This window comes from Notolepis coatsorum (assembly GCF_963971535.1).
Source record: "Notolepis coatsorum genome assembly, chromosome: 7".
NCBI lineage: Eukaryota > Metazoa > Chordata > Actinopteri > Aulopiformes > Paralepididae > Notolepis > Notolepis coatsorum.
In genome coordinates this window covers 150568747-150595882 of record NC_140171.1, presented here as the reverse complement: position 1 = coordinate 150595882, position 27136 = coordinate 150568747, and the positions used below count along the sequence as shown (strand labels likewise).

Genomic DNA, 27136 nt, shown 5'->3' with positions numbered 1-27136 from the left:
TGTATCAGTATTCGCAACCCAGCTCGTGTGAGCATTATTCTCGTATCAGTGCTTCGGCAACTCTCAGCTTGTGGAGCCTCTGTATGTATTCAGCCCTGCTCGTCTTAAGTTATTGTTTTGTTCCTGTGAGCCTACGGTCTGCCCTCGTGTTCGTTACCTGTTTTGTATTTTTGCTCGTCTCAGTAAGTGTATGTTTAGTGTTCATGTTTTGGTCCTCTTTTATTTTGCTGTCTAAGTTCGTTGTTCTGGTTAGGTCTAGTCTAGTCTTTTGTTTTCCTCCTGTCCCGCGCCGGCTGGGCCGAGCCTTGTTGTTGTTCCGTGTAACAGTTGTGCTTCACGTTTTTGTCTTGGACTTCAGTAAAGACCTATTCATTTTTTGAACGTTCGTCTCCTGCCTCCTTCCTCGCACTCTGTCTGCACTATTTGGGTCCCGAAAACACCACACCCCATAACAATAAGATTTGGCCCAATCCATAAATGTGTGAATTGGCTATAATAAAGTAATTTATAGGCCTGCTATTCTATATTCTATAATAATATTTCAAATTGCATTGGTCCGGATGGGAGAATTCAGTACTGTATCTACAAAACCTTCCGTTTAATCATCTTCCCTTTATTCATTTGCTTAGATTTTTGTACACGTGATCTCAAGAAGGTACTGAATGAGCTCAGTGGCAGTCTTTCATGTCTGGTCATCTTTATCATGGTGTTATTCACTGTCAAAGATGCAAAAAAAAAAAATCATAATTCATATTCTCCTTGGTTTCATCACAATTTAAGCAAGTCTAGTAATAGACACACTATTTCTGACACTGGGAATACATTCACTGAGGTCCATAGATGTCCCTAGATACCAAGAACATGCAAATGGCCTCGTAGAAGTGGAGCAATATTCCATTTACTTAGGTATGTATTTTAGGCAGATTTTCAGAAAATAGGGCTCCGGGCTTAAGAGGTTAAAGCTATCTAACATGTGTTTAAATGAGGAGAGGGAGGTAGGGAGGGGTTTTAGTTTGTGTGGTGTAGACTTTAGTTTAGTTTTACAACAGAAATACAAATGTTGTTACAATGAAAGTACCCGAAAAAGGGTCGGCCGGGTACCAGTATCGATTCCCAGGTACTGGTACCGGTATCCGTTCAAATGGAACGGTACTCAACCCTAGCCAGGAGGGTCTATTTTATTTTGAACATTATTATTTGCTAATAAAAATTTACTAATAATAACATAAACATTTAAATTGAAGTGTGTCCTACTTTCACATTGCCATAGCCTATTTGGTAACCATTTGATAAAAGCAATAGCTCACTTCAGTCCCTGGCATATGGTTATTATATCAGAGCTAAGGGGCTGTGGCGAACTACGCCCCTTATAGCTGTGATATAATAACCATATACCAAGGCCTGTCGTGAGCTATTGCCTAAAGGAACACGCCAACATTTTGGGAAATTAGCTTACCGTCTTCTTCAGAGAGAGACAAGAGAGGGTTATCCATGCCTTCAACTCATCTAGGCTGGATTACTGCAATGACCTGTATGTGGGTCTGGACCAGCTCTCCCTGCGATGCCTACAGCTAGTGCAGAACGCTGCTGCACGCCTCTTGACCAGCACAAAGAAACGTGAACGCATTAGGCCAGTGCTGGTTTCCCTGCACTGGCTCCGTTTGCTTCAGGATTGATTTAAAAATTGGGATGTTTGTGTTCAAGGCAATGAATGGCATGGCCCCTCAGTACTTAGCTGAACTTCCATGTTTGCACCCCTGCTAGATTACTTTTAAATGTCCCAAGGTTAAAAACAAAAGGCAACCGAGCTTTTGCGGTGGCTGCCCCTAAGTTGTGGAACAGTCTTCCACTGCAGATGAGGTCTGCCCAGACCCTAGAGATTTTTAAAGCACAGCTGAAGACTCACTTGTTTTCATTGGCTCTTTGAGGCTTGATAAGCCATACATCCCCGGTCGTGTCGTGATTGTTTAATGTATTGTATCTTTTGATTTTGTGTATACTGTATTTTGTATTTTTTTATATTTCTCTGTTTTTATATTGTAAAGCACTTTAGTGCAACTTTGGTTGGTTTTAAATGTGCTACTGTATATAAATAAAGTTGACCTTGACAAGAAGATAGATACCAGTTTCCTCTCAGACAGTGCCGGTTAGCCTTCGGGAGAGGTGTTAGTTGGACAATGCCTAGGCTAACCGGCACTGTCCGCTTCCATTCATTGTGCTAAGCTAGGCTAACGTGCAGCCAGATAGCTTTCTACTGAACGCACAGAGAGGAAACGGGTATTGATTGATTGATTGATTGAAAACTTTAATTAACAGATTGCAGAAGTACAGTACAGCTCAATACACACAATTGTTAAGGGGATGCAGACCAGAGAAAGACTTTCGTCTTGTTTACATCAGGGTCCCCCATTTTCAATTCATAATGAATATCTACCTTCTTGTCTCTCTGGAGAAGACGGTAAGGTAATTTCCCCAAATGTCGGCGTGTTCCTTTAAGGTGGTAGTGTGGTGTGCTCAGAAGGGCTGAATTGGATGAAAGAAAGCAAAAGAAAGAAAGGAAATCCCAGGAAAATACGCGAAAATAGCCCTTTAGTGAAATCCAGTTATCACATTGTAATTTTTCGCCTGATTATCGAATCTTCCTGAAATCATCGCTAGATGATCGTTATTATGTCTCCTCATGCAAGAATGAAGGGGGCTTGGAGTGGGGCGCCCCTGCGTGTTGTGATGTGACCAACGGGAAACAGCACACACACATTCCACACAGACAGCTTCGATCGCGGGAGATCAACGCAAGATTGGATAGTTTCAAGTTTCTCAAGTTTCTTTAATAGTTGTCATACAGAAGTACAGAATACTTTCATACAAAATGCTTCTTACTGTTACGCTCCAGAGACTGTGCTAGACAAGATAGTATCAAATAACATAGTATAGCATGTAATTTAGAAGAAGAAATGAGGTCACAGTGTTCGGTATAGACATATGTACAATGTTCTGAGTTACCATATAATATACAATACTATGCAGTGTACTAATGTACAGTACTATATAGTGCAAAGCAGAAATGGGATGAGGTACAATTTAGGTACAATTTACAGTAAGGTGTACGAGTTGTAGTGCAATCCTTCATCAATAAATAAATATAAAGTGTGGGGAGTGGGTGCTACAGTGTGTTTGTTTAAAGTGGGTGTGTGCTATAAAGTGTGTGGAGTGGGTGCTACAGTGTGTTTGTTTAAAGTGAGTGTGTGCGTGTGGATGTGTGTGCTATGTGCGTTTGGTGGTTGTTGTTGTGTAGTGTTCATTGTTCGTTTAGCAGCCTGATGGCCTGGGGATAGAAGCTTCTTCTGAGTCTTTCTGTGCTCGCCTTGAGACTCCGGTATCGCTTGCCTGACCGCAGCAGTTCAAAGAGGCAGTTGTTCGGGTGACTGGAGTCTTTAATGGTTCTCTTAGCCTTGCCCTTGCAACGCTTGTTGTAAATGTTCTGGAGGGTGGGGAGCCCCCCTCCAATTGTGCGTTTGGCTGAACGTGTCACTCTTTGTAGTCTGCTTCGGTCTTGTGCAGTGCGATATATACTGTCCTTACCTTGTCTCTGATGTAATGCAAAAAAAAGAATCCAATTATCTGATCTCCATTCCAAGTACTGGTCGCGGTAGTCCGTCCAACGTTATCCGGCATTGCATATTGAAGGGGGGGGGCAGCCTAGGTGATGCATCGTTGTAAGCGCTTGTCTTGTCTTGCCGGAGTATTTAAACCCCGCCCACACGGCTCAGCTCGGCCCAGAAAACAAACTGCTATCATTTCAAATGTAGTGCAATAGCAGCCGCAAGGCGTTAGGTGGCGGTATTGACCATCTGCGATCACAGACACACTCAGAACAGCCTGCACAGGCTGCCCCGATGTGTTATGAACGGAAATAGCGAATAAAAGAAAAACTGATCCAATAACGAGTTGTCTGGCACTCGACGATTGGACGGCAATAACGAGTTAACTCGTTTTTGGCGCAGAATGGGTTAAGGGCAGGTCCTGTGGAACAGTGTTGTCATCTGCTTACTGTTGGGTTGCGTTTCCACGTAAATGCTCGTAATATTCCATCTACTCATATAATAATAATAATAATAATAATAATAATAATAATAATAATAATAATAATAATAATAATAATAATAATAATAATAATAATAATAATAATAATAATAATAATAATAATAATAATAATAATAATAATAATAATAATAATAATAATAATAATAATAATAATAATAATAATAATAATAATAATAATAATAATAATAATAATAATAATAATAATAATAATAATAATAATAATAATAATCCATTCAATTTCATATAGCGCTTTTCTCAGACTCAAAGAGCTTTACAATGTAGGGTGGACATTTTCTCCTTCACCACCACTGGTAGCACCCAACCTTGGGCTACGCAGGCTCAATGGCTGCCATACACTGGCACCAGGCACACATCACACTACACAATGGCTGCCATACACTGGCACCAGGCACACATCACACTACACAATGGCTGCCATACACTGGCACCAGGCACACATCACACTACACAATGGCTGCCATACACTGGCACCAGGCACACATCACACTACACAATGGCTGCCATACACTGGCACCAGGCACACATCACACTACACAATGGCTGAACGGCTCAGGAGACAGGGATTGTATACTGCCTTATTGGTAATCAGGATATGAAGATGCATATTAACTAGGATATTAGATAGTATCCACAATATGGATGTGTGCGTGCATGTAATCATTCTCAGGGCACTCAAACAAGATAAAACAATAATTGTGCCACATGCTATGTTGCTCTAATTTTGTCTTGTGTTGTAAACCCAGTGGACCCTTCCTTCACATCGGTGTGCTCCAATGAATAGCGATAGAAAATATGATAATAATTGTGACTATGCGTGCACGCACTTCCAAGACTCTGTAACAATGTGAGTGAAAAGCATGTTAGCTGCTAAACTAAACAAGACAATACCTGTTGCTCTTTGCTCTGCCTTTGTGAGGGACTTATCGGCTGCCAGGATGGACTGAGCAGTGCTTTCCTTGTCGTCCAGGTACACCTTCAGAACCTCAGCCTAGTGTCTCACACACACACACACACACAGACACACACACACACACACACAAACACGCTAGTGTAGCCACCAGTGTAACCACTAGTGTAGCTGCTAGTGTAGCTGCTAGCGTAGCCACGAGTGGAGTGCGCCCTGACGCCCCCAGGGGGGACCTGCCCAGCCAACGTGTAGCAAAGGGCAATGCCCTCGCACAACCAATGTGACAGGCGCTGCTTGGACAGCGCTTCAACCGCACGAGGGCCACCGTAACAAACAAACAGTTGATCGGAAGCGAATGAAATGCCTGAACCACAATATCCCTGGAGCGAAAAGAGCTCCGGCTATTCTTTGGCACGAAGACTGGATTAGGCCTCAGAGTTGCACCGCTATTGGCCCGAATAGACAGGCACTCACCCACGCGCTTAGCGGAGGTGATGGCCAGCAGGAACGCAGTCTTGAAGGACAGCTGTCCCAAAGATGCCAGCTCAAGAGGCTCAAACGGGGCCTCAGACAACCGGCCGAGGACCAGTTGGAGGTCCCAACTCGGAGACAGAGAACGTTCCACCGGCTTGAGACGCCGAGCGCCAAGCAGGAAACGCTTCACAAGAGGGTGGCTGAACAACGTACCGCCCTCAAACCCCACATGACAAGAGGATATAGCCGTGGCATATACCCTCACCGTCGAGGCTGACAGTTTACCCAAAATAGACTGAAGGAAGGAAAGGACAGCGTCCAGGGGGCAGGACACCGGGTCCAAGCCCCCCACCTTACACCACTCTTGGAAAGTACGCCACCTACCCGCGTAAACCACGATAGTGGAGGGAGCATGTGCGTTCCGGATGGTGTCGACCACAGAAGGGTCAAGACCCATCCCCTCCAGACTCACCCTCTCAACAGCCAAACCATCAGCGGCTGTCCCAGAACAGGGAACAGCCACAGAGACCTGTGCACCTGAGAGAGGGCCCGCGATGACCAAAGAACAGGCCACGGCGGGGCTACCAAGAGCTGGATCAGGACCGGGAACCACACAGCTGTGCCCCGGTCCGGCACGATCAGGATCAAGGTCCTGCGCTCCTGACGTATCCGCTCCAACAACTGAGCTATCAGATGTATGGGGGGAAACGCGTACAGAATCCCGGGCGGCCATGGATACATCGAGAAGGCATCCACCCCCAAGGGAGGATTGTCCCCCCGACTGACCGAGAACCATAAGGGGCACTGGTGAGACTGTCTGCTCGCAAACAGATCCACTGTGGCTTCCCCGAACTGGTCCCAGACCTATCTGACTATGTCTGGACCTAGTCCCCATTCGTCGGAATGTGCATCCGCGCCCACATTCTCCTTGTCAGGGATGTGGAGCGCCCTCAGGCTGCGCAGATTGAGAGACGCCCATAGCCAGAGCTCGACCGCCGCCCGGTGCAGACGGATGGAGCGTACTCCACCCTGTCTGTTGACATACGACGCTGCCGTCGAGTTGTCCGTCCTGACCAACACGTGCTCGCCCACCACCAGGTGGCCGAGCCACTTGAGGACCAGAAGGACCGCCTTCAATTCCAACACATTGATGTGCAGTGCAGACCGGGCAGCATGGACCGTCCAGCTGCCCCCTACTGCGTTGGTCCGACACGTCCCCCCCCATCCCGTGAGGGAGGTGTCGGTGAAGACCGTGACGTGTGACAGCCTGCTGCCCGTGGAGATCCCGCTGGTGAGGGTACCAGTCCTCCCCCAGTGGTCGAGATCCCCCAGTATTGACATGGGAACCTTCAAACGTTTCCACTTGCCTCTCACCAGGTCTATTCCCATACTGGAAAACCACCTCTGTATCCTCCTCATGAAGAGGAGGCCAAGAGGGACCACAGAGTGAGCAGATGCCATCATACCGGGTAGGCGCATCACGGACAGCGCCGTAACCGTCCTGCCAGGACGGAGCCCCCTGAGCACGTCGAGGATAGCCACTCGCCGCCGCTCCGAGAGGGTTGCCCTCATGGGCCTTGAGCTTAGAACCAAGCCCAAGTACTCCACCTGTTGACTGGGAAGAGGAGTACTCTTCTCCCAGTTCACAGCAAAACCCAGCTTGGTGAGGAATTCCACCACCAGCCTGGTATGAGACCTGGCGACCTCCTCCGACCGGCTGAGGAGCAGAATGTCATCAAGATAGAAAATAACTCGTATCCCCTGACGACGTAGAGGCTCCAGCGCGGTCTCTACGCACTTGGTGAATGTGCGGGAGGCCAAAGAGTAGCCGAACGGCAGCCTCTGGTATTCGTACGCCACACCCTGAAAAAGGAAGCGAAGGAATTTCCTGTGAGGAGGGAAGATCGGGATGTGAAAATACGCATCCTTCAGGTCTATGGAGGTGAACCAGTCTCCCACCCTGACAGAGCTCATAGGTGTTTGACGGTCAACATCCTGAACCGCCTCGTCACAATCAGCCGATTGAACGCAGACAGATCCAGTATAGGTCTGACACCTCCCGATTTCTTGGGCACCAGAAAATACCGGGAGTAAACGCCACACATCGCGTCCTCCCTTGGGACCACGACTATGGCTTGCTTCGCTAACAGAGATTGGATCTCGCCGGCCAGAGCTGTCACTGCTGCTGACCCTGACAACAGGGTCTGCACCAAACCTGAAAACGGAGGGTGGGGTTGTGCAAACTGCAACACAAGCCCTTATCCCGCTGATGTTGCGGGGGGGGGTAACCGGAGAGCGAGCTGGACACAGCTAGACGGCGAAGTTTTTTAGGGCGTGCTCATCTAATGTAGCCGATCCCTCGGCCCTGCAGCCCCACTACCCGACAGCAATGTGGACAGAAAAACAGTCAACTGAGCAATGACACTGGCCGCTGCTAAATTCCATCCTGTGGCGGTATAAACATCATCAGCCCATACCGCCACCTGCCAGGCCGACTCGCCCTCAGGCGTCTGCTTCCGGGTGGGACACCGTTCAACCCTGCCAGGGCAAAGGATCGATGCTAACTGGCTCTCAAGCCAGGGCACAATTGTGCCCTGTTGTCAGCCCATTCACCCATAAAAAGGGTAAATAAGCCTCAGCAAAACCCCCCACATTAGCTACCGACTGACCTTCATCAATGAACTGGTTAAGAGGAGGGAAAAGTGGTGACAGCCCACGGCGGGGAACAAAGGAACAGTGACCCAGCATCGTAGCATTAGCATTAGCCGCATGCTACAGGATAGCTGGGAAAACATTCAACTCAGAGTCATGACGACAACCTTTACCCGGATATCCTGCCCCTTGCGCCAATACACAACTCGGTTGTCTCATGGGACAACGAGCAGTATCACAAATGCTAGCATTGATGCCTGGTAGCGCAGGCCCTACCTGTGCGCGACCTAGCCCGACAGCTAGCCGCCGCGCGACGTCCCTCGATCCGCTGTCAGAAGATGAGGAAACCCCAGGACAGGCCCGATGTGCTGTTAGAATGTGCAGAGAAGATTCCAGGGGCTGGCAAACCTCCGGCGAAAACCCAACATTGTTCAATTTCGGGCGGCTAGGTAGTGTAGTGGGAAAGGCGCTCGCCATCAACGCTGGAGACGCTGGGTTCGAATCCAGCTCTCGCCGTTGCTATCAGCTTGGCTGGTCAGCTTGGCTGGTCGTTCATACTAACACAATTGGCAGTGTTAGGGGTGGGAAAGCTGAAGGGTGGGTCCTGGGCGTTGTGGACAGCGACCCCTACAGTTCGGTCGGGGCGCCTGCACAGCGACGGTAGGATCTGGAGGGAGGTAGTGTGACCTTCCACACGTTACACTCTCCCGGTGAGAATCTGCGCTGCCAGGCTGGCTGCCGGCTGGCTGCACATGCGTCGGAGGAAAGCATGTGACAGTCTCCGGCCTCTCGGACCAACAGTAGGGGGGAGTGCGCAACAACCAGGAAGGGGGTTGGGAATTGGCATAACGACTAACAGTGGGATGGGAGAAAAATCGGAAAAAAGAGGGGGGGAAAAGATAATAAATAAAAGAAAATAAAAAACATTGTTCAATTTCCCTCTGCATTTCATAACTACTAGTTCATGGTGTGCACTGCAGCGTCCATGATGGAAACAAAAAAGAGGAAGGGGGAGTGTGACCATGTCCGGTGTCTTATAGGAGGACACTGGGGCGGGGCCTGGTCAAGTGCATGGGTGCATTGTTTTGTTAATGAGCACAGTAGGTGCTGGAGATAAAGATATATCTCATTATGGCGAAGAGCGAGACGCGAGGCCAGTAATGCTATATAACATATTTACATTCCACATGTACATTTCCTCTGTACCAATGTCACAGGTTATCCAGTTATTCATTGAAACCATTTACTTTCACCTTTGTTTCACTATCTTTGGTTATCAAACCATTCACGTAAATCATACTCTTTCATTTACATTTCCCCTTTGGGTTCAATATCAATAGTTGTCCAAATATTCACTTAAATCCTAAGCGACATATTTCTCTTTACGGTAATACCAAATATTCACTCTACACGTGCATGTGTGAGCTTTTAGGATAACTCACAATGTAAGATTACACCTTTAAACGAGGGGGCTGAGGGGATAGGAAAGATAGAGGGATAGGGGGAGAGAGAGAGAGAGAGAGCGGGAGGGAGAGAGCGAGAGAGCGTGAGAGAGAGATCGGGAGGGAGAGAGAGAGATGGCTTAACTATTCCTCTTTTAGCCAAAGGCTTGAACAGTAATTTAAATACTTATTACAATGTGCTATTGAAACAACAGGTCGCCACATGTCATCAATGTCCATAAGTCAGAGAGCACCAAAGTCAAACCTACTTTTACCGTAACCTACTTTGGGTAGTTTAAGACTGCTCTTAAAGTTCATGGGAAATATTGCTTTCCTAGGATAATTTGCTCCTATTAATGGCGTCTCCTAACATTCAGTTCTGACTGGAGGTGTACAATGACATGTGCGTTCTGGTGACGTATACATACTGCGGCCTTCAGACACGTTTTCAGGGAAAGTGATTACCCTTATTCCATATTTTCGTTAGGTCACCTTATTTCACATTATAGTCAAACGACCTTACTTCACATTATAATCAAGCGCTCAGGTTTCAGCATTGGATAAACAAGTCACAATGTACCTTAATAATATAACGTCTTTTATGCGCTGCTAGTATCTGATAACGTGGAAAATGCCATTTTCCCTCGCGGCAAATGCATATCACAATGTCCGTGCACATAACATATTTTATATTCTTACTGACGCGGTTAAACATTCAACTCATTTCACAATTCTTGTCACTCATTTCACCTAACGTTATAACTTCTAAACGATAGTGTTTTCGGTACTTTTCACCATGTACTGACCTGAAAGCATAGGATATGATCAAGAGGAATGAAGACACGTGTTGCTCAGTTAACTCCAAGACTCCTCTGGCGTGAGAGGGCCTAGGGGACCTGGCGCATCACCTGAACTACATGGTTCCGCTCTTAACTTCCTGTCTAATCAATTCTACATCTCACAGTCAATGTGAAGTTGGTTAATTATGTTAACGTGTTGCTGGTAATATAAAGTTTACCATAATTCTTCTAATCATGTAAATTAGATAGGTACAATTGCAAAAATTACACAAGATTATGCACATATTCTTGAGGATACTACACACGCACACACGCACACACACGCACACAGACACACACACACACACACTTGAATGAAAAGGGTGAAGATTTGACATGGAGAAAACAAGTCATTAGTGTGAATGTTGTCCCAATTATTATAATAAGTAAATAAAAATGTTATAAAAAATGTATCTGATCATTTTTGACCATGTTTCTAAAATATCTATCTTGAATTGGTACAGATACTAAGAAAATAAACTGACAGGGCAAGTACAAACATTCAGAGTAAATTCTCTACCACCATCAAGAACAGAAAGACTTGGGAAATTATGGAGAAATGCGCAGTTAAAATACAGGACAAAGAAGAGAGATCTACAAAAGATTTTGAACTTAACCCGTCATCTACAGAAGCCTCATTTAACCATTAGATGGAAGTCCAGCCTGACCCAGTGCTATACAATATCTTTTGTGACACTGTTTTAAACTGTTTTTCAAAGTGATTATACTCTTATTGATTATACTCTTTGAACCCATGATATCAATCATATGTCTTGAACTATTTTTGGTTGTTTGTTAAATGGATTAAATACACGTTCTTGCATTACGGATTGTTGCGTGGTGTAATTCATTATATGGTGTGACGCATATCATTTGGTGTGACTTTCACAATTATGACATTATGAAGGCTTTTTGGTAAGAAATGTTAAAATCATCAATGGAATAGAAATTATTCCAAATGTTTCTAGCATTTTGGTGTTTTTATGAGAAGGTTTGCCAAAATGAATTAGAAGTACATAGTCAAATTGTGTGCAATCATCTTACCATGAGTTTTGATTACGAAAAATAATAATGCCACACATATTTTTGGAAAGATAAGAGTCCGTAAAACAACTGAAGGATTTCCATTACTCATATGTGATGTGAAAAAAAAACTCCTTTAAAGCCAAAAACGTCAACTGCCCATATTGTTTTTTCCCACGCCCCCCCCACACTCTGGGAACCACTGGGCTGCACAGTGAGACCCGTTGTGTTGTGAATTCCCCTTCAGTCGTCTGCTCAGTGAAACAGCAGATAAGCTCACATAGACTGAGACAGGGAGGGAGAGACAGGCTGAGAGCAACGACAGAGAGTGGGCAGACAGGTAGACAGACAGGCGGACAGAGAGACAGGCAGACAGTGGAGGAGGTCTTGTCACTCTATCTCACCTCACCATGGGAGCAGCGGCGTGGAGGATATCAGCCCTCGCTCTTCTCTACCTGTCTGGTCTCCTGGCGGTAAGAAGCTTCTTTAGGACCAGCTCTGATTGTACATTCAGTCTATCTACAGTATATATATATATATATATATATATATATATATATATATATATATATATATATATATATATATATATGTGTGTGTGTGTGTGTATATACTTTTTGTAAATAATTTCTGAATTTACCACACCTTTATCAATATGCACCATATAGCCTACTATATACCGTACATATAGATAGATAAATAGATAGATGGATAGATGGATAATTCAAAGGGGCTTTATTGACATGGGAAACACATTGCCAGTGTTGATATCAGTACAGTGCGTATAGTGCAGGAATATATGTGTGATTGACGGTCTCTCTATCTCTTGTTCACTCTCTCTCCCCCCTCTCTCTCTCTCTCTCTCTCTCTCTATCTCTCTCTCTCTCTCTCTCCTTCTCTGTCTCTCTCTCTCCCTCTCTGTCTCTCTCTCTCTCCCCCCTCTCTTTATCTCTCTCTCCTCTCTGTCTCTCTCTCACTCTCTCTCTCCCCCCTCCCTCTCTATCTCCCCCCCTCTCTCTCTGTCTCTCTCTCCCTCTCTCTCCCCTCTCTCTCACACTCTCTCTCTCTCCCCCCTCCCTCTCTCTCCCTCTGTCTCTCTCTCCTCTCTCTGTCTCTCTCCCCTCTCTCTCTCTGTCTCTCTCTCCCCCCTCTCTCTATCTCACTCTCTCTCCCCCTCTGTCTCTCCCCCTCCCTCTTTATCTCCCTCTCTCCCTCTCTGTCTCTCTCTCCCCCCTCTCTCTATCTCACTCTCTCTCCCCCTCTGTCTCTCCCCCTCCCTCTTTATCTCCCTCTCTCCCTCTCTGTCTCTTTCTCCCCACTCTCTCTATCTCCCCCTTCCCTCTCTATCCCCCCCTCCCTATCTCCCCCCTCCCTCTCTCCCCTCCCCCTCTCTCTCTCACTCTCTCTCCCCCTCTGTCTCTCCCCCTCCCTCTCTCTCTCACTCTCTCCCTCTCTGTCTCTCTCTCCCCCCTCTCTCTATCTCCCCCTTCCCTCTCTATCCCCCCATCCCACTCTCTCCCCCTTCCCTCTCTCCCCTCCCACTCTCTCCCCCTTCCCCCTCCCTCTCTCCCCTCCCCCTCTCCCTCTCTGTCTCTCTCTCTCCCCCCTCTCTCTATCCCCCCCTCCCACTCTCTCCCCCTTCCCTCTCTCTCTCCCCCCCTCCCTCTTCCCCCCCCCCCACCAGGCCCCAGTCCCCTGTGAGGAGATGTTAGGAGGTCTGCAGGTGAGGTGCGCAGGTTGCTGGAGGTGATCAGTGACCAGGACCAGTACATCCAGGAGCTGCACGGCAGTCAGGCCCAGCAGCTAGAGAGCCTCCCTAACGCTCACCTGGGCCCTGGGGAGGACCGCTACAGAGGTAGGGGGCTGGGTGGTGGTGGTGGTGGTGGGGAGGACAGCTACAGAGGTAGGGGGCTGGGTGGTGGTGGTGGTGGTGGGGAGGACAGCTACAGAGGTAGTAGGGGGGCTTATTGCTTAATAACAGCGGAGCAGTGCTGCCGTTGCTTCCGCGTTTTCCCTGATTGGCTGGCGACGCAGCGGTCCTGCGGTCCTGCGGTCCGTTGTTGACAAGTTCGAATCCCATCAATTTTTTTTTTTTTTAACGTGATTTTTATTTTTTTACGTGTATTCTTTCGCCGGTTAAGGTTAGGCATGGTTAAGGTGAAGGTTAAGGTTAAGGTTAGGCATGGTTAAGGTTATGGTTAAGGTTAGGCATTGTTTCGGAGTTGGTTAAGGTTAGAACGGTTAAGTTTAGGCGCTGTTAAGGAGCTGGTTAAGGTTAGAACGGTTAAGTTTAGGCGCTGTTAAGGAGCTGGTTAAGGTTAGAACGGTTAAGTTTAGGCGCTGTTAAGGAGCTGGTTAAGGTTAGAGTTTGTCTTAGAGAATGGCAATATTCTTTCTATGGTTAAGGTTAAGGTTAGGCATGGTTAAGGTTAAGGTTAAGGTTAGGCATTGTTTCGGAGTTGGTTAAGGTTAGAACGGTTAAGTTTAGGCGCTGTTAAGGAGCTGGTTAAGGTTAGAGTTTGTCTTAGAGACAGCCTATTTCCGCACTGCCGCTCTCCCGCGTTGCCGCGGTCACATGGTCAAATTGTCACATTCTTGCACTGCTCCGCTGTTAAAAAGCAACACGCAGTAGGGGGCTGGGTGGTGGTGGTGGGGAGGTCCTTAAGATCCTTAAGAACTTCTACTCATGCACAATAGAGAGCATCCTGACTGGCAATATCACCTCCTGGTTTGGGAATAGCACCGCACAAGACCGTAGCAGACTACAGAGAGTGGCCCGTTCAGCCGAACGCACAATTGGAGGGGGGCTTCCCACTCTCCAGAACATTTACAACAAGTGGTGCATGGGTAAGGCTAAGATAATTATCAAAGACTCCAGCCACCCAAACAACTATATATATTTTTTTTTATTTTTTTTTTATTTTTTTTTATTATCATGTAATCTTTCGCGGGCCGGTCAGAATCATCCCGCGGGCCGGATCCGGCCCGCGGGCCGTACAATGCCCAGGTCTGGTATAGAGTGTTAGTGTGTGTGTATATAGTGTGTGTGTATATAGAGTGTTAGTGTGTGTATATAGTGTGTGTGTATATATAGTGTTAGTGTGTGTATAGAGCAGACCTGGGCATTGTACGGCCCGCGGGCCGGATCCGGCCCGCGGGATGATTCTGACCGGCCCGCGAAAGATTACATGATAATAAAAAAAATAAAAAAAAATATTTTTTTTAAAAAAATTTTTTTCTTTTCTTTTTTACTTTTTTTTTTTTATGTCAACGTTCACACGCACAGTATACGCTTAGGAGACATGCTCAGAAGATGTTGGTTCTCTTTGGATCCACCTACATATGTGAACAGACATTCTCAGTCATGACGTTTACCAAGTCCAGGTACAGACCCTCTCTCACTGATGAACATCTGGCAGCTGTGCTTCGCATCTCCACCTCAGACATGCAACCTGACTTTGATGGACTTGTTAAAGCTCAACAGAGACTGGATTTCTCACACTGAATGAAAAAAAAAGAACTGAAGAACACTAAAACGTGGAAATATAACAAGTGAAATGGGACACTTGATATTTTTTTTTCTTTTTTTTGCACAGTTCTGAAAACATTAAATGTTTAATATAGGCATGTAAAGTAAAAAAGGCTACAAAACTGGGACACTTTTCTTTACACAGTTCAGTGACATGTCTTGTTTATTTTTGCTATAAGATGATGTGATGTCTTTAGAAAGCTAAGAAAATCCTTGTTTCAATAGTATATGAAACTCAAAATGCCCTTTGTTATTAATGTTTCACATTTTGTTTATCATTTTGGAAATAAATTCTATTTGAATAAATGATATTTTTGAAAGCTAACCTCACCTTTTAATTGCCAAATAATAACATACACTCTTACCAGGGGTCAAAACAATGCCATTTACTGCTTTTTATATAGAAATAAAATGTATATTATGCATAATTGAGTTTGGAATTTTGGCCCGGCCCCCCAACATATTTTCAGTTGCTCATTCGGCCCCCCGGGAAAAATAATTGCCCACCCCTGGTATAGAGTGTTAGTGTGTGTATATAGTGTGTGATATAGAGTGTTAGTGTGTGTATAGAGTGTTAGTGTGTGTATATAGTGTGTGTGTATATAGAGTGTTAGTGTGTGTATAGAGTGTTAGTGTGAATAGTGCGTAATGCTAGCGGTTATGGTCATAAGGTTAAAGGTTAGGGCAAGGAGTTAAGGTTAACAAAGATTAAGTTCAGGTTAGGGTAAGGTATTAGGGTCATAAGGTTTTAAGGGTTAGGTTCATTATGTTAGGAGTTAGGGGTTAGGTTAACCCTTTCACTGCCGCACTACCAAAAAACGGTTAACCCTTTCACTGCGACAATACACAGAAGGTTAACCCTTTCACTGCCACACGACAGCCGGTTAACCCTTTCGCTGCCACACGACAGAAGGTTAACCCTTTACTATCACACAACCGACGGCGAGGTTATTTTGTGTGTGTGTGTGTGTGTGTGTGTGTGTGTGTGTGTGTGTGTGTGTGTGTGTGTGTGTGTGTGTGTGTGTGTGTGTGTGTGTGTGTGTGTGTGTGTGTGTGTGTGTGTGTGTGTGTGTGTGTGTGTGTGTGTGTGTGTGTGTGTGTGTGTGGACAGACTGCTCCGAGGTGTTCACAGACGGTAACGTGGCCAGCGGTCTCTACACGGTGCGTCCAGACGACTCCCCCACCTCCCTCACCGTCTTCTGTGACATGAGCAACGGAGGAGGCTGGACCGTCTTCCAGAGGAGGAGGGACGGGCGAGAGAGCTTCGACAGGTGAGAGAGAGAGAGAGAGAGAGAGAGAGAAGAGAGAGAGAGAGAGAGAGAGAGAGAGAGAGAGAGAGAGAGAGAGAGAGAGAGAGAGAGAGAGAGAGAGAGAGAGAGAGAGAGAGAGAGAGGAGAGAGTGAGTGTGTGCATGTGCGTATGTTTGTGTGTGTAGAGATAGAGAGTTGGGTTAAGAGTTGTACAAGTATCTCTGGCATAAGTTTTATGTGGGCTGAGAAAATGTATCATGTGTGTGTTTGTGTGTGTGTTTCTGTTTGTGTGTGTGTGTGTGTGTGTGTGTGTGTGTGTGTGTGTGTGTGTGTGTACGTGTTTCTGTTTGTGTCTGTGTGTGTGTGTGTGTGTGTGTGTGTGTGTGTTTCTGTCTGTGTGTGTGTGTGTGTGTGTGTGTGTGTGTGTGTGTGTGTGTGTGTGTGTGTGTGTGTGTGTGTGTGTGTGTGTGTGTGTGTGTGTGTGTGTGTGTGTGTGTGTGTGTGTGTGTGTTTCTGTGTGTGTGTGTGTGTGTGTGTGTGTGTGCAGGGCCTGGGTGGAGTATAAGCATGGGTTCGGAGACCTCCACTCCCCTGACGGAGAGTTCTGGCTCGGCAACGACCGCCTCCACCTGCTCACGGCCCAAGGTGTGTTCTGTGTGGAGAATAAAAGCACACGTTGTTGAACTTGATCGTGCATATTTATTAGAAAATGAAATTACAGCACTATGTTATCAATTAAATGAAAGAATATTATCAACAAAAGCAACGGAATTGTTTCTGTATACACATTTATAAAACGAGGCATTTAGCCGAAATATGTTGCCAAAAAAAAATATATATATATATATATATATGCGGGAAAAAAAAGAAAAAAAAAACAAGACTTAATGGGAAGGGTGTGCTTGTACATTTGAACAGTTCCATGATACGCGGCTGCGTTGTGCTGAGAAAGAGGCGATGATCCGCTTCTATTCTGAGGCGAGATCTGTATTAATGTCAGAGCCGAAAATCCGGCCTCACAGAGGTATGTTGATGCGAAGGGGACAAGCTTTATCAGCGCAGCATTACACAGCACTGGGTACTCGTTCCGGACTGATATCCAGAACTTTGCGAGCGCCTGTCCAGTGAACTTGACTTTCAGTAGCTCGTCACTCGAAAGATCAATGGGCACCTCCTGCTCAGACAGTGTCTGTGTCTGACGGATCTTGGTTCCAATAAAATAGTGAAATTGAAAATAATTCCGAAATTGATCAATGAGCCCTTCTATGTGGCTACAGATGATGGGCTTCAACCAATTTTCTGCAACATTCTGTTCCTCCAAAAAGCCATCAAGCTGAGTAAACACCCCAAAATCTCCGCTGATTATCCTGGAGTGCCACAAACAGAGTTTTTTAATCCAGCACACAGCACTTGAGCTGTGAGTCCAAACAGGTCTGTGTCCCGACCTTGTAGTCCCAGATTCAACGCATTGAGTCTGTCAAAGATGTCGGCTAGATAATAATAATAATAATAATAATAAAAATAAACAAAGGATGTAGTCCTTTTTCATTGACTGTTGCCGTTTTCAGCACAGTTTTCTCTGCTCCAAAATAGTTTCTTCTTTCTGAAAGACGGCTAGTGGTTCCGTTTTAAATCCAGCATGTTTGGTTTCCAAGTGCCGCTGTAATTTACTTGTCTTTTACTCCGTTTAGTTTTAGTACTGCTGGTGGCGCTACTACTATCCCTTTCACTGCCACACGACAGAAGGTGAACCCTTTACTATCACACAACCGACGGTTAACCGGCTGTTGTGTGGCAGTGAAAGGGTTAACCTTCTGTGAATTTTCACAGTGAAAGGCTTAACCGTTTGGTAGTGTGGCAGTGAAAGGGCTATAGATTCCGCCTTTCTTTTGCCAGCATTTGGAACACACGGCCAACCGGCACCGCTTCTGACAACAAACCTATCCATTGCGAGTGGATCCGATCACAAATATCTGAGTACACATTGACTCACAAAAGACCAGACGTGGCCTCTGTGTTTATACACGCGCAGGATGTAGTGAGAGTGTGTTGGGAAAATACTGTGTGTCGGCCTCCGTTGATGGAGGGGCTCGTCGGTTTTTCTCTTGATTTAAATTTGTTTTCTTAGTTGCCAATGCGCTGTCACCACTGTCACCTACCATAATAATAATACATTTTATTTGGTGGCGCCTTTCACGACACCCAAGGTCACATCAGTATGTAGCCAATAGGAAGGTGGGGTTATCAGTATGTAGCCAATAGGGAGGTAGGGAGGTGGGGTTATCAGTATGTAGCCAATAGGGAGGTAGGGAGGCGGGGTTATCAGTATGTACCCAATAGGAAGGTGGGGAGGCGGGGTTATCAATATGTAGCCAATAGGGAGGTAGGGAGGCAGGGTTATCAGTATGTACCCAATAGGAAGGTGGGGAGGCGGGGTTATCAATATGTAGCCAATAGGGAGGTAGGGAGGTGGGGTTATCAGTATGTAGCCAATAGGAAGGTGGGGAGGCGGGGTTATCAGTATGTACCCAATAGAAAGGTGGGGTTATCAGTATGTAGCCAATAGGAAGGTGGGGAGGCGGGGTTATCAGTATGTAGCCAATAGGAAGGTGGGGAGGTGGGGTTATCAGTATGTAGCCAATAGAAAGGTGGGGTTATCAGGATGTACCCAGTAGGGAGATTGTTTTTAGTGCTCCCTGCCTTAGGCTGGTAAAGCTATGCCTCCTAAAGTGTGAAAACGGAAGTACAGGAAGTACCGGCTACAGGCTTTCCGGTTTCGACAAAACAATTATAGAAACGTGTGAAGGGCACAATATTTCCTTGTTTAAGCCACTGCAACGGCTTTGCCTGAAGAATTTACTACAAGAATTCTCCATCGTACCTCTTTCAAGGTTAAGGCTGTCCCCACCCCTCCTGCTACATCATTTGAATGCCTTGCCTTCAAACTGCTTGGCCCCCAGCCTGTGCTTGTCATCCTGATTTACCGTCCCCCTCCTCCCTCCCCCGTGTTTATTTCAGAATTATCTGATCTACTCACCTCCGTCAGCTCATCCACCTCCTCAATTCTCCTCCTTGGCGACTTCAACATTCATGTTGACAACATCACCGCCTCCGACGACCTCCTGTCCCTCCTTGACTGCCACAATCTCACCCAGCATGTAGATTTCCCCACCCACACCAGAGGCCACATACTGGACCTGGTGTGTTCCACCGAGACCATCACTCCCTCCAATCTCAGTGGCGCGGACCTCCACGTTGCTGATCATCTTGCAGTTAAGTTCTCAGTTCATCTCCCCTCCTCCTCTGGCCGCCCACAGCGCCCCATGACGTACAGGAACACAAAAAACATCACCCCCACTGACCTCACCAACGCCCTGAGCTCCCACCTCGCTCATGATTCCCAGCTGCTCTCAACCATTGAGTTGGTGAACACCTACAACACAGCCCTAGCTGCCACCCTGGACTCCCTCGCACCCCTTAAAACCTGCACTGTTACATTTACACACTCCGCCCCCTGGTACACCCCTGAGCTCCGCTCCATGAAAGCCAAGGGCCCCCAGTTGGAGAGGCGCTGCAGGAAAACAGGCCTCGCTGTTCACGCCCAGGCCTACTCTGACCACATCATCTCCTACAGACTCGCCCTCACCCAAACCAAGTCCTCCTTCTACTCTGATGTCATCTCCAAAGGCCAAGGGAATTCCAAAGCCCTCTTCTCCACCATCACCAAACTCCTCCAGCCCCCTGACAACCCCCTCCAGACCACCTCCTCTGATCTCTGCAACAGATTCACGGAATTCTTCCAAACCAAGATCGATGCCATCTACCAGCAGCTCCAGTCTACTCCTGTGTCCCCCACACCTCCGGTTGTTAAACATGACCCTCTGCCCCATCCCACCTACTCCTTTTCATCCTTCTCCCTGGTGGACACCGACTCCATTATGAAGCTGGTGTCGGACTCTAAATCCTCCACCTGCTCTCTGGACCCCATGCCCACCACCCTGGTGAAGGCTGGCCTGCCTACCCTCTGTCCTCTCATGGTAGACATCATCAACTCATCCCCGTCCACTGGCTCCGTCCCTGCTGACTTGAAGGTGGCAGCAGTCACCCCAATTCTCAAAAAACCCGGTCTGGACCCCGATAACCTCAACAACTTCCGCCCCATTTCCAACCTCCCCTTCCTCAGCAAGGTCCTCGAATGCACAGTAGCCGCCCAGCTACAGAGTCACATGGCCCACCATGACCTGTTCGAACCACTCCAGTCTGGGTTCAGGGCTAAACACAGCTACGAAACCGCCCTGATCAAGGTAACAAATGACCTCCTCATGGCTGCTGATGCTGGCTACATCAACATCCTCATCCTCCTGGACCTCTCAGCTGCTTTCGACACCATCTCACACTCAATCCTCCTAGACCGCCTGGAAAGTGTCCTTGGCATCACTGGTACCCACTTGTCCTGGTTCACATCCTACCTTACCAACAGGTGGCATTATGTTTCCCTCGGGGGGTCCAGGTCAGCTCCAGCACATGTTAAACAGGGTGTTCCCCAGGGTTCGGTGCTAGGTCCGCTCCTTTTTATGATCTACCTCCTCCCACTCGGTGATATCATAAGGAAACATGGCCTCCACTTCCACTCTTACGCAGACGACACGCAGCTTTACTGTACCTCCACACCAAACCCTTGGCTCCCCTTCCTCCCCCCTCCCTCACTGCCTGCCTCCAGGACATAAAAACATGGATGACCACCAACTTCCTTCAACTCAACAGCAAGAAGACCGAATTAATAGTTGTAGCCTCCCCAGCCCTCCTCCAAAAGATCGACCACCTTGTTCTCTCCGTGGATGGCTACTCCATCTGCCCCTCCACGGAGGTAAGGAACCTGGGCGTAATACTGGACTCAACCCTCTCATTTCACCCTCACGTCAAGTCTGTCACCAGATCCGCCTTCTTCCACCTCAGAACCATTTCCCGCCTCCGCCCCTCACTCTCCGACACCTCAGCGGAAACACTCATTCATGCCTTCATCACTTCCCGCCTCGACTACTGTAACGGAATCCTTCTTGGTGCTTCCAAGAAGGTTCTGGATCGCTTACAGTACGTCCAAAACTCTGCTGCGAGTGTCCTCATGTGCACCAAACCCTGGCAGCACATCACCCCCACCCTGCAAAAACTCCACTGGCTCCCCATCAACTACCGAATCCCCTACAAGATCCTCCTCCTCACCTACAAATCCCTGCACGGTTTGGCCCCTTCCTACCTGACCAACCTACTCCACCCCTACACTCCAGCACGAGGCCTCCGCTCCTCCAACTCCGACCTCCTCACCATCCCCCGCACCAGGCGTTCCACACTGGGAGACCGAGCTTTCGCTGTAGCTGCCCACAGGCTGTGGAACTCCCTCTCCCCCTCCATCCGAGGCTCTGACACCATCAACCTCTTCAAAACCAAGCTAAAACCCCACCTATTCACACTTGCCTTCACGCAACACGGCCCCGCTCCCAAGTAGCCCACCCCTGACTCTTTTGTTTTAAGCCACAGATCCCGTTGTTTTGTTTTGTTGTTTGTTTGTTTGTTTGTTTTTGTTTTGTTTTCTGTATTCTTTTTTTTTTGTTAATTTCAACCACTTCATCAAATTGGACAGCACCTTGCTTCCTTTTTTTATCTTATTTGTTTTTTCCTGTACTATACACATATACTGTATTCATAATTTGTATCTTTTATTTTTTCAAATTTTTTATTTCCCCACCCTTTCCTTGTACAGTGTCCTTGAGTCTGAGAAAGGCGCTTCTCTCTTAAAATCCAATTTATTATTATTATTATTATTATTATTATTATTATTATTATTATTATTATTATTATTATTATTATTATTATTATTATTATCATTATTATGACCGGAACGTTCTAGCTTGTTTGCCGACAGGATTCGGGAAAAGTTTGGTCCGTTTGGAGGCAGCTTCCAGGGGAAGTACATACACCGGAAATTCACACTTTCGGCTGTAGTGCTTTACCAGTCTTTATCTCACAGAGGAGATAAAACTGGGAACGAGGTTATCCCTGCCTGCTTTAAAGACTCAATCAGTGATTTAATTGGACCATATCAATGTGGTTGTATTCACATGCATTCTTGAAAGGTTTCCGTCTGTAGATGGAAAATATGCGATTTGGAACTTTCTCAATCCGTTGTAAATCTAAATATACTGTACAAACATTAACAACGTACACAAACCTTTTACAGCCACAAAATACAGCGAATATGATAAAATAAATGATACAGTGGTGGTGGTGTGTGCATAGGAAGCCATCTTGGCTCCTGGTATGTGCATGGGAAGCCATCTTGGCTCCTGGTATGTGGTGTGTGCATGGGAAGCCATCTTGGCTCCTGGTATGCCTATTCACCGTAGTGTTTCGCAGGAGACTACGACATGAGGATCGACATGGAGGACTTTGAGGGGAATCAGCGCTTTGCTGAGTACAAGAACTTCAAAGTGGATGGAGAGAAGGTAGGTCATTCTACACATGACTTCACACCTGGCCACCTTAATTTCAGAACATTATGTATCCACTTTGGAAAGGACATGTGTTCTCTGAAGTTCCTTAACTCTTTCACTACCAGAAGGTTAACCAGTAGTGCGGTAGTGACCAGTAGTGCTGCCACGCATTAAACCAATGGAGTCGGTCACCTTGTTTGCAGGGCTATAACTATATTCTATATTATAGCTATGGATGCAATGCTGATCAGGGTGATGGCTATGAAAACGAGGCACAATCAAGCTGAAATTGACATTAAATTGCTCTTACCTGTGGCCGGTGGGATTCCAAAAAGAATATTCCAATTATTTGATTGCCATCTGGTAGATCGTATGTCCATTTGGCCCACGACATAACCCACCACAGCATAATGAATCGGGGGTCCCGAAAATGATAAAAAAATTATTCAATGCGATTGGTTCAGGTTACTAGAAAAGTCTGCCCGGACCAATATAATCGACGCACAGCCCCATACACAGAGTCTCAAAGGAAGTGCAATACCGGCCGCTAGGGGTGGACGGTATAAACGGTATACGGTATAAACGGTATGAATTTGCTCTACGGTATGGATTTTGAGTATACCGTGTAACCGGTAGTGCAGCTCTAAAATAGCAATGACGTCATGTAACCACAGCGCGACTATTTCACTGGCATTTGCCCCTAAAAATAGATAGAATTAGTCATAGATAATAGATATGTGCGAACTGGAAAAAGTTATTTAGGAGGCTTCGCGCAGTGGGCGTGCCAGCCCCTACCGCACGCATGTAAACACGGGTCTAGTAGTCTAGTGGGACGGGACACGGGAGCTGTCGGCGTCTCCCTGAGCTAACGTTAGCTTAGCTACCGTTACAAAATGACCCAGTCAACTATTCACTTTTAGTTTAATACATGATGGGGCATTGTCTAACCGAACGGTATCTAGTCGGCCAGCTACCGATAGCTCCTGACATCAACAAACGCTCCACAAAGTCTAGTACTAGAGACGTGTATGCTACCTGTTAGCTGTTAGCTCACGTTAACACAAGTTAGTTCACCGTTCAAAACGAAATGTCCCATTGAACTAAATAATTCACTGAGGCGTTGTATTAACGTTATATATGCAGTAGCTACAGATAGCTCATGATATCAATGTCTTATAACACTGATTCGATGCGTATTCGAGCTGAGGGCTTGCTAACGTTATAATACCAATACAATAGGGTCCAGGTGCAGCGCCGGAGAATCCTGGCCGTAGCTCTGCTCGAGGCTACTCGAGTATAGGTCCAGGTGCAGCTCCGGAGAATTCTGGCCGTAGCTGGAGGCTACTAGAGTACACACAGACAGTGGAGCTTGTTGCGTGGTGGCGATGTCTCGCAGATAATACCAGTACAAGTCTAATTATATAATATATATATTTTATAAAAAAATATATATATATATAAAATAAAAAAAAATTGTTATCAAAAACGATGATACCGTGATATATACCGTTACCATCTATGCTTCAAATTATACCGTGATATAAATTTTAGACCATACCGTCCACCCCTACCGGCCGCATACCACCAGGTGGCGGTATTGGAATTTTGTGATCTCAGACTCATACCCTATGGTAACACCAGGCTCCCTGGATGGATAATGAATGGAAATAGCGAATAAAATAAAAAACAATCAAATAACGTATATACGTGGTTGGCGTTCAACGATTGGCGGCCAATAACGTATAAAATCGTTGTTGGCAGAGAAAGAGTTAACGTTACTGTGTGTTGTAGCTATGTTAATAAATTCTGAATGGCATTAACGTTAGTTGGGTATGATAGCATTGAATAGCATCAACGCTAGCTGGCTGGCTACAACAAATTCTCACCAGCTGGCAACGTAAAATCTGAACACCAGCCATGGGTATACTGTTTACTAAATAGTGGAGGCTTTTAATCGTCAAGGTAAGAGGATTTTAAGGCGTATGCTATGGAAGTCTTCCCCTGCAGCTCCACTTTGTTGAAATGTACATAATTATAACTAGGGCTATAGGATAACCACCGGTTAATTTGCGATTTGTTTATTGGTTTGTCATGACAAACCAATTACATAATCCAACATATGTGTAAAAAACTAACATATTCCAGTTGACTGTATATTTTTTGAATGATTCGTTACAAAGAAATCAATACTTCCATTTGTATAAATTACGTTAACTATCGAGGATAGTATTCCTGCCTGCGGAACCAATATTATATGACAGCCCCGCCCCCATTCGCTAACCAACCAATCAATGCTATGCGACATCCACGCAACATCTAATCTAGTTAGATTTGTGTGATATTACGCAACATCCTCGCCTGAAGCCTGTGTTTAGTCTACTTAGTTCTGTGGGAACTTTCATACTGGTCTTCAATCTGTCTTCCTGCTTCCACCCCTTCTCCACCTGTATCTTCTCCCTCCCCCTCTCTCCCTCCTCCACTTCACTCTCTTTCACTCCTCCCCCTCTCTCCCTCACCCCCCTCTCTCTCCCTCCTCCACTTCACTCTCTTTCACTCCTCCCCCTCTCTCCCTCACCCCCCTCTCTCTCCCTCCACCACTTCACTCTCTTTCACTCCCCCCCCTCTCTCTCCCTCACCCCCCTCTCTCTCCCTCCTCCACCTCACTCTCTCTTCCTCACCCCCCCTCTCTCTCACTCCTCCACCCACCTCACTCTCCCTCACCCTCTCTCTCCCTCACTCCCCCTCTCCCTCACCCTCCCTCTCTCCCTCACCCCTCCCCCTCTCTCCCTCACTCCTCCCTCTCTCCCTCACCCCTCCCCCTCTCTCCCTCCACCCACCTCACTCTCCCTCACCCTCTCTCTCCCTCTCCCTCACCCCTCCCCCTCTCTCCCTCACCCTCCCTCTCTCCCTCACCCTCCCTCTCTCCCTCTCTCTCCCTCACCCCTCCCCCTCTCTCCCTCCACCCACCTCACTCTCCCTCACCCTCTCTCCCTCACTCCCCCTCTCCCTCCCTCTCTCCCTCACCCCTCCCCCTCTCTCCCTCACCCTCCCTCTCCCTAACTCCCCCTCTCCCCTCCCCCTCTCTCCCTCACCCTCCCTCTCTCCCTCACCCCTCCCCCTCTCTCCCTCACTCCTCCCTCTCCCTCACCCCTCCCCCTCTCTCCCTCCCCCTCTCTCTCTCCCTCCCCCTCTCTCTCACTCCTCCCCCTCTCTCTCCCTCACCCCCCCCTGTCCTCTCAGGATCAGTACCTGCTCCATTTGGGAGAGTCCACGGGCAGCGCCGGGGATGACACCCCTCCCTCTGGCATGAAATGGACCGGCCCGGGGGCGGAGTCAGGAGGAGGAGGAGGAGTCCAGTTCAGCACCTACGACCACTCCAACGACGACCCCAACAGCAGCCATGATGACCAGGAGCCCAAGTGTATCAGACACGACAAGTCTGGTTGGTGGTTTAGCAGGTATTAAAGGGACATTCCACTCATTTTAAGAACCATTATGGGGGTCGTTTCAGAAGTACAACAAAGCACAAACACTATTTATTTATTTCGGTTTTTGAGATATTGGTGGTAAAAAATAATATCAATGGATTATTAACTATATCCATGAACAGGAGCTGGTTCCCTGTTAGAGCTGGACCTGTGTGTTGTGTGGCTTCGAGTAGTGAAGGTAACAGACAGACAGAATCAATCTCCCTCTCTCTCTCTCTCTCTCTCCCTCTCTCTCCCTCCCTCCCTCCCTCCCTCCCTCCCTCCCTCCCTCCCTCGCCCAGGTGTGAGTCGGGGAACCTGAGCGGTCATTACTACAAGGGACCGTACCAAGCCATGAGGGAGGACGGGGTGGTGTGGTACACCTGGCATGGCTGGTGGTACTCCATCAAGTCTGTAGTGATGATGGTACGAGCCGCCGACCTACAGCATCCGCCGCCGGTCATCGCCCTGTTACCGGAGCAACACCTTCCCGGTAAAACCACGGACCACGCGGTGAACCATCCCCACGGTGGATAGACTTCTGGTGGCCAATCACAGTCCAGCTGCCGTCATAACAGTCAATGGTCTGTAACTACACACCCTCAAGACCCCTACGCTCTGCCTCTTCTAACTACACACCCTCAAGACCCCCACGCTCTGCATCTTCTAACTACACACCCTCAAGACCCCTACGCTCTGCATCTTCTAACTACACACCCTCAAGACCCCTACGCTCTGCATCTTCTAACTACACGCCCTCAAGACCCCCACGCTCTGCATCGTCTAACTACACACCCTCAAGACCCCTACGCTCTGCCTCTTCTAACTACACACCCTCAAGACCCCTACGCTCTGCATCTTCTAACTATACACCCTCAAGACCCCTACGCTCTGCATCTTCTAACTACACACCCTCAAGACCCCTACGCTCTGCATCTTC

General features: G+C 47.1%; 1 protein-coding gene across 1 annotated transcript in view; it reads left to right on the top strand.

Moving 5' to 3' along the window:
• LOC311231809 (fibrinogen-like protein 1) overlaps positions 1–26733 on the top strand; it is a gene marked incomplete at both ends in the record, with an annotated part of 33771 nt that extends 7038 nt beyond the window's left edge. The window contains 6 exons of the mRNA XM_084318433.1: positions 13186–13317; positions 16103–16262; positions 16789–16886; positions 22653–22741; positions 25970–26187; positions 26499–26733. Coding sequence (XP_084174559.1) covers positions 13186–13317; positions 16103–16262; positions 16789–16886; positions 22653–22741; positions 25970–26187; positions 26499–26733 — 932 coding nt within the window. The remainder of the gene's footprint in view (positions 1–13185; positions 13318–16102; positions 16263–16788; positions 16887–22652; positions 22742–25969; positions 26188–26498) is intronic.
• Between the last annotated feature and the right edge of the window lie 403 nt (positions 26734–27136).